General features: G+C 39.8%; 1 protein-coding gene across 5 annotated transcripts in view; it reads right to left on the bottom strand.

The window, feature by feature from the left end:
- Elmo1 (engulfment and cell motility 1) overlaps positions 1-13,699 on the bottom strand; it is a 561,359-nt gene that overhangs the window by 424,713 nt on the left and 122,947 nt on the right. For all 5 annotated transcript variants that reach the window (XM_048786467.1, XM_048786466.1, XM_048786470.1 and 2 more), the window contains exons 3-4: positions 9,051-9,091; positions 8,006-8,078 (exon numbers count right to left, since the gene is read on the bottom strand). In XM_048786467.1, the coding sequence (XP_048642424.1) occupies positions 8,006-8,078; positions 9,051-9,091 (114 nt within the window). The remainder of the gene's footprint in view (positions 1-8,005; positions 8,079-9,050; positions 9,092-13,699) is intronic.

A 13,699-nucleotide genomic window follows, 5' to 3' on the forward strand; every position in this document is an offset into this window, starting at 1 on the left:
AAAAAAAAAAAAAGAAAAAGAAAAAAAGAAACTAATCTCCAAAATTGGGGCAAAAATTTTTTAAGGAAAAAAGCCAAGGTTTCTTACAGCTCAAATCATTTAGGATTTGTAGGGAGATACTAGGAATTGAAAGTACCCCCAAAGTGCTTGAATCCTTAATGCAACAGTGTTGGGAGGTGAGCCCAACAAAAGTAATTAGGTTAGGATGATTAATTGTTGTCTTAGTCAGTTTTTTTGGTCACCATGAAGAGTAAAATTTATTTGGGGCTCACCATTTCAAAGGTCTTAGTCCATAGATGGTGGACTCTATAGCTCTTGGCCCCAAGGTAAGGCAGAACATCACAGCAGAGGAAAACAGATCAGGCCATGGCAACAAGGAAGCAGAGACAGTTCCGCTCACCAGGGACAAAATATAAACTTTAGTGGCACACCCCCAGTGACCTGCCTCCTCCAGCCACACACTACCTGCATATGGTTACTGACCAGTTAATCTATATTAAGGTAAGGTTCTCATGACCCAATCATTTCACCTCTGAAAATGTTTGCATTGTCTAACACATGAGCTTTTGGGGAACACCTCATGTCTAAACCATAACAGTTGTTATCACAGGAAGTGGGTTAACACATTGGCAAGTAGAAGTAAGTGAGTTAGGGCTTTTCTTCTCATCTTTTGCGTATACTCTCCTGCTCTTCAGAAAGAAGGTCCTTGAAAGACACAGCCCCTCCACCTTGGCCTTGCCATCTCCAGAACCATAAGAAATATATTTTCCTTTTTTTATGAATTAACACGTCTGTGGTATTCTGTTAAATAGCAGAAAATGGACTGACAGGAAAGGAAGGCAGTTCCTGAAGTGCAGTTATTTTAATGACTTCGCTCGCAGGTATGTACTTGTCTCTTCACACTCAGGCCCTGTGGAGCAAGGGGGATATCATGTCATGTCTTTATCCTCAGTCCTAATCGAATACCTGAAACACAACAGAAGGTGGAGAAGGAGGATAGACTGAACTGATTCTGGGTTAGTAAAGCTACAGGAGAGAGACAAAGCAGGTATGTTTGGAGAAGACTACGGCAGTTTGGCTAAAATTGAAGGAACAAGAAAAAGAAAATAAAATTGGAGGCACTGACTGGGGCTAAACTGTGAGACACCTTGACCACCAGGTTAATTAAGGAGGTTGGACTTCCTTCTCTGTCTAGGTAACAGTGAAAACCAATCAGAATGACACTTGGCTCAAGCAGCATAAAAGCAGAGTCAGCCTAGAAGTCAATAAAAACCCACAATACAGCCAGGGGCTGTGGTGCATGCCTGTCATCTCAGCAGCTTGGGAGGCTGAGGCAGGAGGATCACAAGTTCAAGGCCAGTTCAGCACTTAGTGAGGCCCTTAGCAACTTAGTGAGACCCTGTTTCAAAATAAAAATATAATAATAATAATAATAATAATAATAATAATAATAATAATAGGGATGTGGCTCAGGGGTTAAACGCTGCTTGGTTCAATCCCTAGTTAAAAAAAAGAAAAAAACCCTCACAATATAGTTTTCCATCAGGAATAAGGGGAACTATCTAGAGGCTGGCCACACTTGCAGCAGTGAGGGTTGAGGCATGGTATACCAGGACCACCTGTAGTTGTCAAAAATGCCTGCATCCCAGCCTCAAGCTCCTTGATCCACATCTCCAGATCTACCTTCAAGTTTAGAGCTCCTGCTTTGGAAAATGAAAACATCCTGGGTGAAAATGTCACAGCTTTGCTATCTAAAAACTAAGTGTTTTAGAGAGTCTTGAATACACTGAAAACCACTGTATTGAGCAGTTGACACAGTCATATTTTAGGGGATGAGCATTATATCTCAATAATAATTTTTTTTTCAAAATTAAAGTAGAAGAGTTTGTGTCCTATGCAAAAGATTTTTTAACATGGTTTAACTATGTTAAAAATTATAATAATTACAATTATATAATTATAATTATGCATTATAAGACTAAGTGACTGAAAAATCAGAATTATAAGACTAAGTGACTGAAAAATCAGAATTATAAGACTAAGTGACTGAAAAATCATATTCTCTATAACCTTTTCAATCATCAGGTGGGATCAACTAACCTATGTCTAGACTAAAAACTCTATGGGGACAGGACTGTGTCTTAATTATATTTCTCACAACAACACATACAGGACTATCAAATTAGGGCAAATAAATTTCCCTCCCTTATACTGCCATGCCCCATTCCATAGAAAAATATTGCAGATGTTTCTTCACTTATTTTCCTATGAATATAATTCATATCTGAAATTAGGAGAGTCTGAATTCTAAATTAGATTCAAAGGGAAAATTAAAATTGGATGTGTTAGTCAGGTAACTAAATATAAATATGAACATTATAGATGTAAATTGACACATTTTCAAGAAGATGTCACTTTGGAAATAAGTAAAATGAGCCAGTTTTATTCACCTGTAAAATATCATTATAATCCTTAGCCAAGCTGTCAAGGAGGTAATAGACAGTAAGCTTTTTGGATACAGACATTTCAAGACTATTATCTGGTCCCATTTTCTTCTTGGAATCAAAAGTGCTACCCAAAATTTGTTGTCAATCTCTCTGCATATTTCAAACCACCCTTGGATTTTTTTCTTTCTCCACAACGAACTATGTTTTCTCATAGTTTCTACCATAGATTGACTGCTTTCAACACAGCATATTCAGAGTAATTGGAGTCCAATCATTTGTGGTCAGGTCCAGCTTTAAACTATCTCAAGGATTCCCAATGCTCTTAGGATGAAACTCAAAATCTTTAATATGGCTTTAAAAGACCTTGAGAATCAGGGCTTATGCAAAACTTACTGGCCACATCTGGCCCATCTCACACCTGGATTCCCTGTAGGACACTAATATGAACCATTTTAAAGACTTCCATCTATCCACCCTCCTTTCTTTTTAGATCTCTGTCTAATGTTCCTCTAGGCTTCATTATGTCCAGATCCTTATATTTGTACTTTGTGACACTTACTGTCATGCTCATCAATTAATACAAGGTAAATATTTCTCTATGAGAATCAAATGGATTAGGACTGTCCCCAGAGCTTAGTACAGTGCCTGGTGCATACTGGAAAGACAATTCAATTTTATTTTATTGAATGTATTCATGTATGGTTGGGTTTTGTTTGTTTTGTTTCCTTCCAGTATGGCCATTTCTTTCTGGTAGCCCTAGATATAAGCTGTCTAGGACAGTCCCATTTTGACAAAGTCTGGGGACAGACATATAGGCTGCTAACAGGGCAGCTGTAAAGCATCAATAACAGGTTTGATCACAGGGCAAGAAGGAAAGAATTCTGGAGGCAAGGCACATTTTTCACAGAGGGGACAACAGACATCGAGGTATCAAAAGGGAAAGGAGAGGGCCAAGGAGGAGCATGAGAGAAATGTTTGGAGTTGGGAGACACAGAAGACCCGAAGGGACAGGGCAAAGAGAAGAGCAAGAAGATTTTTCTTCACCCATCCTGGCCAGCTGAGAGCCGGTCCTGTAGGAGTTGGCCCAATGTCCATGTGCAAGCGTGCACTGGTCAGACTGGGAAAGGAGTGGCCTCCTGAGGAAGCAATAGTGACTTCTTCTCAAAGAATCCAGAATCTTTTACCACAGGCAGCAGAAGAGGGAATGTTGTCCAGGGTATTTGGCTGAATTAGGAAATTTACAGCTTTCCTGGGCTTTGGTTTGCCCAAGTGAATATACTATTGCTAGGAAAGCTCTTTGAATGAAAATCACAAAAATCAGCCAACAGCCGGTTTTAGTCCAGCGGCACATCTGACCAACCCCAGCAGGCCCTCTCTTGAGGATGAACAGACAAGGGACACAGAAACCAGAGATGGAGATCAAGACAGGAATGTTCCCCTCTCCATCTCCTCTGAACAGGCCCTCATCCCTTCTTATCTCTGAGCCTCCATCCTTTCTGAAGATTGGTTTTGCTTGTGCTTGCTTAAGGGTATGTCCACCAAAGCATGACAACTGAACTAAATTACACACAGTGATCTCCCCAGTAGAAAGTACATGTCCCAGGGACCACACGGTTCTGTCTGCCCAGGGATTCTAGGTAATTCAGGGACTGTTCAAGAACCCCAAGTACTTAGAAAGTGGGGATGACCAAAAAGGGGTGTTCCCCAAAAGACCACACTTCCTCCCAAAGGCTCCTGAGGCCAACTTTGCAGAGGACCTGGATGAGGCTTAGTTACTACAAGATAAGAAATTTATGGTAATAGGATAGGCTTAGTTACTACAAGATAAGAAATTTATGGTAATAGGATACTTTCATCCATTCTGGAGTCAGTCTTACAGAGTGGAGTCAAATAGTGTCCTGCAATCATAATAAATCATCCTCTAGTACACAACCCTATAATGCTTCTTTCACCATGCCCTGTACTTTTGGGGGACACAGCTTTCTGAATGCTTGGGGTTAAAGGCAAATGGGAATTTTCTCATCTGCCTAAAAAGAATGATATTAATATAATTATATTCCCTTAAACAGTCATGCAATCCAGAGCAAAAGACAAATAGAATGCACTTTGCTAATCCCTAGAGAGATTTACTTCCCACAATTTACCCTCACATGGAAGCCACAGACTGAAACAGGTAACCAGTACTCACAAGCTGTAACTTCCTGCATTTCATGTCTTAAGGCAATTACCATCAGGAACAATTGCCTGATGTCAATAAAAAAAAAAGGGGGCATCATAAATAAATGGGGGCCAAGACAGTGGACACAGAGGGTTCATCAGAGGTGGCAGAGAGAGTTCTGGAGTCAGACTCAACAAGGTCCAAGCCTCAGCTTGGTCATTTCTGGCCTGTATGACCTATATAAGTTGTCATGTAATTTCTCTTGGTCTCACTTCCTTATTAAAATGAAGATGATCATTAAACTGTGAGAAGGGTAGTGACCAAAATGCTGAGTACTCTCTCTGCAATCCTTATTCAAAAAATGAATCCACTGAAGCACACAATTCACTTTTCACTTTTTCATTCTCTCTCTCTCTTCAGACATCACCCTAAAATATAGGTTTCCAGGGAAGAATTTGAATGTGCAAATAGCTGAATCTCAAGTAGCAGAATGCTACTTAACATGACATTTTCTCTGCTGCACTAAAAAACCCAAGTTAACAGCCCAATGAGTAGATGATCACCATTGAGAAAAATGGATATGGATAACTTGAGAAAAGTAGGAGAGGTATCTTCCTGAACATATTAGCAGAGAATCATCAAGCATCCCCACTAACCACATCTCTTTGCTTATTAGGCCAGGTCTAGAAAATTTTCTCCCTTTGAAATGACAGGTGATTTTTTTTATCTTTGGCAGAGGGAGGGAGAGTATCTCATATGCAAGTGAAAATCTGCAACTAACGGCATGCACAAGTTTCAGAAATTAGTCACCGGTTACCATGGCGATACAAATACTACCTAACAACTCACTGGGCTGTAAGTAACAGAGAGGATGCTAATTACATTATTTTAAGGATGGAGAGGTTCTCTATTTTTAGGAATACTTATAAGAAATTATTTGGACCTACACAGCACGAGAAGGAAAACCCAGATTTGACCTTGCGGAGCCAAGATTCAACATCGCCTCTTGCCCTGTGCGTGTCCAGCCCTGTGTCTCACACACGCACACACAGCTGCACCAGTAACAGCTGCAGGAGAAGAGCAATGACATTTTATTTACAAACAAAAGGGTTATGACTGGGAAGATGAGTCTTCTCACTCTCTAAACTCTTAATTAAAAAATAATGTCTGCTGCCACCCACTGAAGACAAAAAGACCCAATGGTAGTCTTAGGGGGCCAGTCCCTTTGAAATTCAACATTGAATTTGAATGAATTTTTCAGGCCAAACAAGTGTTCCCAGAAAATGATTACGATGCCTCACAAAATAATAAATATTATCCTGTTCTCAGGAGTTTGAATTTCCTGAGTGTATCTGAATTTTAATTAGGAAAAGAGAAAGCAACATTATATGATGCTATTAATTTTTAAGTTATTTCAAGAAAGGGGGTACAAAAACACACTCCTCAATCAAACTCTGTGACAACCTGTGATCAGAGTACACTGTGCTCTCTATGCAGGGGTCCTTGTCTTCAGAAAAGAGACCCCTCATTGAGCAGTGTTTCTTTTGAGTGGTCGCTGGGTATCCCACATCAGAATTCCCTGGAGGGCTCCTTAAAATGAAATGTCCTATAAAATATCCAAGGAAATCCTGCACAATCTGGACTTCTGCAGTTCAGATTTGAAAACCTACATTTTTAAAGTAGTCTCCCCATAGTGTTTATGTTCTCTGAAGTCTGAGAATTCTGTCTTAGTAATCTCCAATAAACTGAGGTCTCCGACAATGATGACAGAAGACACAACAGCCAGTGGGGATGCAAGCCGCAAGCCATACACATTAATCAATGGCAAGGCTACTTGTGACTCAGCAGCTTTCTGACCAAAGGATAAAAGAAAAAAAAAAAAAGTACAATCTACATGCATTTCACATGTGGGTGTCTGAAACAAAGAGTTCACAAACAATATAGGTGACATATTCTCTGAACTATTCTACTCTCATTTTTTAATGCTCTTGCAACCGACTGAGTTGATTTCACCATCCAAGGTTGATGAATGAAAGCAGGTGATACACTTAACTGCTCACATTCAACTTGTATTTAATTATATGTTCCTTATCTCACATGGAAATTGTAAAACAAATAATTACACTCAGAAACCAAGCAAAGGGGAAAGAGACAGGAAACAAAATGTTTACAGAATTAAGAAAAGGTAAAATTAATATATGCAACGAACACTTGCCAGGAAATCTGGGCCCCTCCTTAATTCTCAGCTTTGTAGCAAATCCATTTGAAGAGGAAAGAAAGCATGATCCCTTACAAAAGTTGCAGTGTCCATCTGGGAAGAACAATTTCTGAGAAGCATTTCCAGGCATTTAGCCAGCCCCCTCCTGCTAATGGAATCCCCATCCTCTCCAAATTAGTGCAAGGGAGACACAGTGTGTGTAGGATCCTTTTCACTGTGTCCACCTTCCACCACTTGACTCATGTTGATTGGAACAAAACTGTGTTATTCTCTCTCCTCCCAAAGCAGTTCGTACTCACTTCCATTCCAGCGCTGACCATCTTGTAATGGCCGCTGTTCACTGAGCTGTTCCTTCCATACCCATCAACCCCACAAAGGACAGTACAGATTCCTATGCATTTCAGGGAGTTCTTCCCCAACATCGAGCTGAGTGTTAAACTATTCTAAAAATTTCCAAAAGACAAAATCATAGAAGCACAAAGATCTAAACTCACTTTTTTTTCTGAAAAATCAAGTATGTGACATCAGTCTGGCCATTTGACCTCAGTGATTCAGTTTATTATCTATTAATCAAAGCCAATATTTTTATATCACAGGTTAATCTTCAGGAAAAAAAAATATCAACAAACAGATAGATGTTCATTTTCCTGGCTCAGATCCTAGCCTGGATCTCTTAGATATTAATTTTACTTGCTGCCAGGGCCATTCATGGTCCTCATGAATCCCTCCTTTTATCTAAGCATATTAAGGAGTGAAAATCACCCAATAAGAAAGCAGGTTTCCAAGTATTTGTAAAGATTTCTTGTCATTATCTCAAGTATTTTAAGCAAAAATAAAAGGGGGGAGGGATGTGAGAAGAAAGTTAAACTAAGTCATTAAGTTTCAAATTCCTTAATCAAACAATGAGAACGAGAGGTAATTAACATTCACTGTTAGGAAGCAAAAGTAGTTTTCTAAACAAGACTCAGAAACTATTTGGCCTTCAGTCTTAAATGAACTAAATATTGTCTTGTTGATACTAAAGCAGCAGTTGTTTGCTTTATAGACCCTATTTCCATAGATGGCAGACATGTAGAACTCAGACCAGCATACCTAGTCCTGAGCAGAGGAAACAGGAAACCTCAGTCATGATTTATGTTCCTTAAATATAGTGTCCCAGATGAAATAATGTAGCTGACCTACCTTTTCTGTGATGTAGAAGTTTGAACTATCAGCATGTTGCAGTGCAAAATATTCATGGTTGGCAAGAGACCACCTTAAAAAATATAAGCATAAAGTGATCAGGAGAACAAAAGTGATCATTTTCATTTTTATTAATTGCATAGAGCTGGATGAATTAAAAGGCCCTATGATTAGGATGAGCAGCCCTAACATACACCACAATGGAGTTTCTCAAGTAAATGGTGTTAGCCCACGCTTCATTACCCTAACACCAAACATTTCGTCTATGGATTGTCTGGACCTATTCCAAGCCTACTGTTCACCTGGAAGCATTTCATCTTCAGGGATGGAGGTGAGAGATTTAAATATAAATTGGAACCTTCTTTCCTACTTTGAAAGATTCAAGCAGAGAGAGGAAAACAAAGGAAACAAATGCAATTTAAATTTTGATAATTAACACATTTCAATTGTCTGAGTTCAATAATCCCCAATCCATATGCCTGATGCAGATTGGAATACTCCAATTAAGGATTCCAGGTCTTACATAAATTCCAAGTAATACTCTATTCACAATTCTGCTTTACAAGTCAAAATCTCATGCAACTTTCATATGTGCTTTCCCTTGGACTGTCAGAACAGCCAAAGAGAAGTAGGAAAGCCAGACCAGAATGAAATTCCACATGGCAGTCCAACTGCCCATGAACTTATCTTCTCAATTCTTTCATCTTCTATGAGGACCTGAGCCACCTTTTAGCTTACACCAGATGCAGTGTGTATTTAACCTCAGGAACCTTTAGACTGCTCCCCACTGAGTAGAACAAAAGGAACACAACTTTCCAAAATAAATAAAACCAATCCCACTTTGAATAATCCAGCCATTTCACACTTTCTTCTCTTAGTAAATTTTTGGTGGAAAAGGGTTTATAATTCTTAGGCAGTAATTCTTAGTGACTTGGGATGGTCAAGTGTGAGTTATGAATAATATTTTACTACTGCACTGGAAATATTTTATTTGCCTTCAACCCATAAACTGGAGTGCTTTAAATGAACCCTAAGGAACACTTACCCATCACAGACTTCCTTTATTATTGCAGACAGTGGCTTTTTCTGCAAAATAACAAAAAAGGAAACACTATCTGTTAGTTTCATTTCATCATTTTATAAATTTAAAAAGACACCACCTAGTTTTTTTAAAATGTAAACAAGAAGAATTTACATTTGCTATTCTTAGTTGTTGTCAATGAGTTTCTTACTTTTATCAAAGTAACAATCTATCAGCCAGCAGCACCAAATTTATAAATGATTTATCACCCCTGTGGTCCTTTTTTCTATACTTAGTATTATTAATTGAATAAAACATGCATAATATTTAATTTTTCCTTATTAAAATCAGGATGAAAATGGGGCTTCCTTCAAAGACCTCACAGGCAATAGAAGGTCGCAAGGTCAAGGTATAACCAGAATTCCTCAAGTGGTACATGAATTGGGCAAGCAGCCATTCGGTTTTCTGCAAACAAGCTTGGATTCATGATATTTTTATGAGAACATGTGGCAACTGGGATATGAGACATTGTGAAATTGTTCCTACAAAGTGCATAGAATTCTTCCCCCAACTGTGGCCCTGATAAATACCAATCACACAACAGCTTGAGTCAGACACACTGGAGTAATGTGACCATGATACCATGTGCCGCGGTATCAACTGGAGGCTGACTTCAGCTGTGCTCCCTCCCTGACAGCCACAGTTGTGCTCTGCCTGCCCCCAGATAGAATAAATGCAGCAAAGAAACACACCAGCTCACCCTCCAGAGATGTGGATATTGAAATTCTTTCTGCTTTGGATGCAAACAGATACTGCTTGCCTTGTAGAGTAGGGAGTGGTTTGCAACCAAAAGAATAGATCACAGACAAGAACCGGATGGGAAGAGAGGAAAGAAATCAGAGAAGTACTATATAAGATCCTGGATTTTCATATACACCCATCCAAAGGCTATCTATATAAAACCATGGTCTACTCTTATCCCTCCAAAAGGGCAAGGTGGTGTCTGGGAAGAGATTCCGAATCCGGCAGACCAGTGCAGATCCAGCTCTGTCAACTTGTCTGCAGTATAATCTATTGAACTTCATCTAGCTTCTCTGTTAAATGGGAATAGAACCACCTGTCCCTCAAGGCTGTTGTGAGAATTACTTTTAATTTTAGAAGGAATTCATTAAAAATGGCAAAAGATTCCTGAAAGATTAGGCTCCTTGCCTTCCCAAGTCACTGAAAGAGCTCTGTTTCCTCCCAGTATCCTGCCCTTGACAAGATGCTGTTCTGTCTGGTAATTCTAAACACCGTGTAGTCCTCTTTGAGGGACCCTCTAGCTCTGCAAAAAGCTCCAGCTCAACGTGCAGTGTCCCCTAATTAGCTCCTCCATTACCTTCACCTCTGGGTGTTCAGAACAATGTCTGTTAGGCAGACTTTGTATAGGTAACAATGTCTATTGACTATAGTTATCATATTGTGCTACAGAACATTAGAACTTCTTCCTCTGGGCTAAGGATGTAGCTCAGCTGTCCAGCATATGCTTAGCATGTGTGAGATTCTTAGCATGGGTTTGATTCTCAGCACACACATATACCAAAAACAAACGCTATTTCTTCTACCCATATGCCCCCCTGTACCCATTAACTATCCTCTACATCCGGGGCTTTCAAAGCTCTGGTAATCACTGCTCTGTTTTCTACTTCTTCAAAATCAACATTTTAGTTTCCACGCATAAATAAAAACATATGCTATTTGCTTTTCTAAATCTGACTTACTTCTAACATAATGTCCTCCAGGGAACTGAGAATTATTGAGGAATGGCAAGATTTAGGGATACTCTCAACATTCTGAGTCTGTCTCCTTTAGAATATGATTTGCGTTGGTGACTGGGGTCTATAGTAAAGTTACAGTCCACAGTCCTGGGCCATTGCAAGGACCTGTCCATTGTTTATGGCTCTGGCTGTGAGCTGAGGGGCAAATGTGCTCTCAACCACAGGGCAAAGAAACTGTAGGAACAAAACTTCTCTCCTACGATTTTCTACTTCCAGCTACCAGAGATCCCCTCCAGAGAAAGGGCTATCAGAGAATCTCCCAACCCAAATCTTACTTCTTGTATCCTAAAACATCAAACACATTTTCAGTCTAAAATTACACTGAAGCAACAAATTAGGCCAAAAAAGGTATTGTTGAGGTAGGACAAGGCATTGGAAACAATTATTCCCAGAATTAAACTTCTTGGTTGAGGTCTCTCAGAATTACTCAGCTTTTTATTCAGGTCTGATTCACAGATACAGAATCAAGTTTAAAAAGACAGAAGTCTCTGGGGGTACTCATATCTAGAACATTCTGAAGTCAGATATATGAAAGGAACAAAGACCAGGGAAGCACAAAGCTTAGACTCAATAGAGAAAGATTAAAGAAAAATTCTAACCCACAGAGGAAACGGAATGATGATTACTGAACACCCATAATGCCGCTGAGCTGACTAAAATGACCATTATATAAGGACAGGGCTGGCTCCACGGCCCACTTCCCAGCCCGGCTCCAGCCAGGTCCAATCGAATATTACCATTCCCACCCCCAAACCTAATTCCAATTCTCTTTTCCCATCAGCCTTGACACTGTTACTACTCCTTCATTTTGTAATGTCCTTTCTAGAGCTTCTAAGACGGAGGAGAAATTTATAACCAATCCTTCAATGAAGTCCAAGCAAGACTCTTCAGTTCCTCTTTTACCTCTAGCTTCCTAACTTCAAATTTCACTTCTTCCCGGCTTTTATTTAATCAGTCAGTTCCTCATGAATCTCATTCACTTCAATGGTTCAAAGTCTATAGTTCTGTTCCCAAATGCTCTCTGGCAAATATCTGTTAGAGGCAATGTAATAAATGTACAAGCCAAAACCACCAGCTCACAATTCTAATGCCCCAGCCCTCTATCTGCCCCAGCCATTTCCTCCCACTCTCCCGTGACTCCTCCACTCTCACTATGATGCCCCTGCTGCTCAGGAGGATCAATAACACCCATTTCTTCAATCATTTATTATCATGTTTTGTGTGTTGCACAGTGTCACTCTCAGCTCCTAACTACTCCTATGAACTCCTGCCTTTCCTCATCTCAACTCCTGCCATTTGATGACTCATACAACATACTTACACAACTCATCGCCAGCCCCAGTGCCTTCCTGGGCACCAGCACATCATTTCTAACTAATTCCATACATTTCTAATCACATGTGCCACAGGCAAATTGACTCCAATTTATCTTCCATGGGTTCCTGCACTCCATTTGCCTGCTTTGGACAGTTCTTCCAGATACATTTCCACAGAACGTGGCCTTGTCTTCTTTTTCACCCTGTTCTGTGGCTTGAACATTTACAAGACACCAAGTCTTAACATTATTTCCTCCATAACCACTTTCTCCTTTGACCCTTCTAGACCTTTCCTTCCACCATTTTCCTCAGGACCCCTTCACCAGATACCATCAGAATCTCTATCTCTCCAACCCCCATGTCAACTACAATTAGATGAAACTAGACTTTCCTCACAAATATTTGTTCATGTCATTCTTTTGCTCTAATATCCTCCATGGATTCCTAGTGACCTTTACCTATAAAATATAAATCTGAGTTGAACAGGCAAAACCTTCCACAGTGTAGTCTCAAGACATTCTATTCTGTGCATGTCACCCACGATTCTGGGTTTTGTTGGTGATTCATGAAAAAAAAAAATCCCATCTCTACACTTCCATTTATATCATCTGCTGGGCTGAAATGTCCCTTTCCTTATTTCTATTCCACCTCTAACAATGAACTCTTACCTACCATTTAATATCCATGTCAAAGCCACCTTCTCTAAGCACGTGTCCCTGATCTCCCAAGATAGGTATAATTATCCTTTCTGCATTTAGCATATTAAATGAATCACTCCTCTGGACTTTGTATATGTGTCTTTTCTTCCTGTCCCTTGAGAACAATACATCTTAATTCGTCGCTGTAACTTCCCCCACACACCACTCCTCAGTATTAGCTACCAGAGTGTGTAGATCATAATAGGATCTATCAGGACACTCAATATATTTCTGTTAAATGGAAAATCTATACATTCACTAACTTTCCTTTTAAAAACAAAACCAGGGGATGGGGATACACCTGAGGGGAAGAGCATCTGCCCAATGCCCTGGGTTCAATCCCTAGCATCACAAATAAAACAAACAAACAAAAAAGGCATAAATCAGAGGCAGACTCTTTGAAAGAATAGTCTGGACTGATCAGCACGTTCCCCACTTCCGACCACATATTCCACTGCTGGGTGGCTCTAAGCAGCTGCTAGCCATAAGCTGTTAGACACATGGAAGCTGTTGCTACTTTCTGCACAAAATCAATCTTCTAGGAGTTCTGCAATGCAGGGCTTGGAAAAGCTTTGAACCAGTCAACTCATGAAGAACATAACTCAAAAGATGATAAAAGAGATAGCAATCAAATCACCACAGTAAAGAGGACCCAACAAGGAGCCACCCTGCTTTCAACCAGATGAGACTAACTGAGATACCACAAGTAGAATGCACTGGCCTAGTACCATGTTTTTCCCTCCCTTCCTGTTGAAACCCTTCAATTTTGTTGTTGTTGTTGTTGTTTGGTTGGGGGGGGGGATGGACCAGGAGATTGAATTTCAGGGGTACACTTTAAACCA

The sequence above is a fragment of the Marmota marmota genome, unplaced genomic scaffold, assembly GCF_001458135.2.
Source record: "Marmota marmota marmota unplaced genomic scaffold, marMar, whole genome shotgun sequence".
In the NCBI taxonomy this organism is placed as follows: domain Eukaryota; kingdom Metazoa; phylum Chordata; class Mammalia; order Rodentia; family Sciuridae; genus Marmota; species Marmota marmota.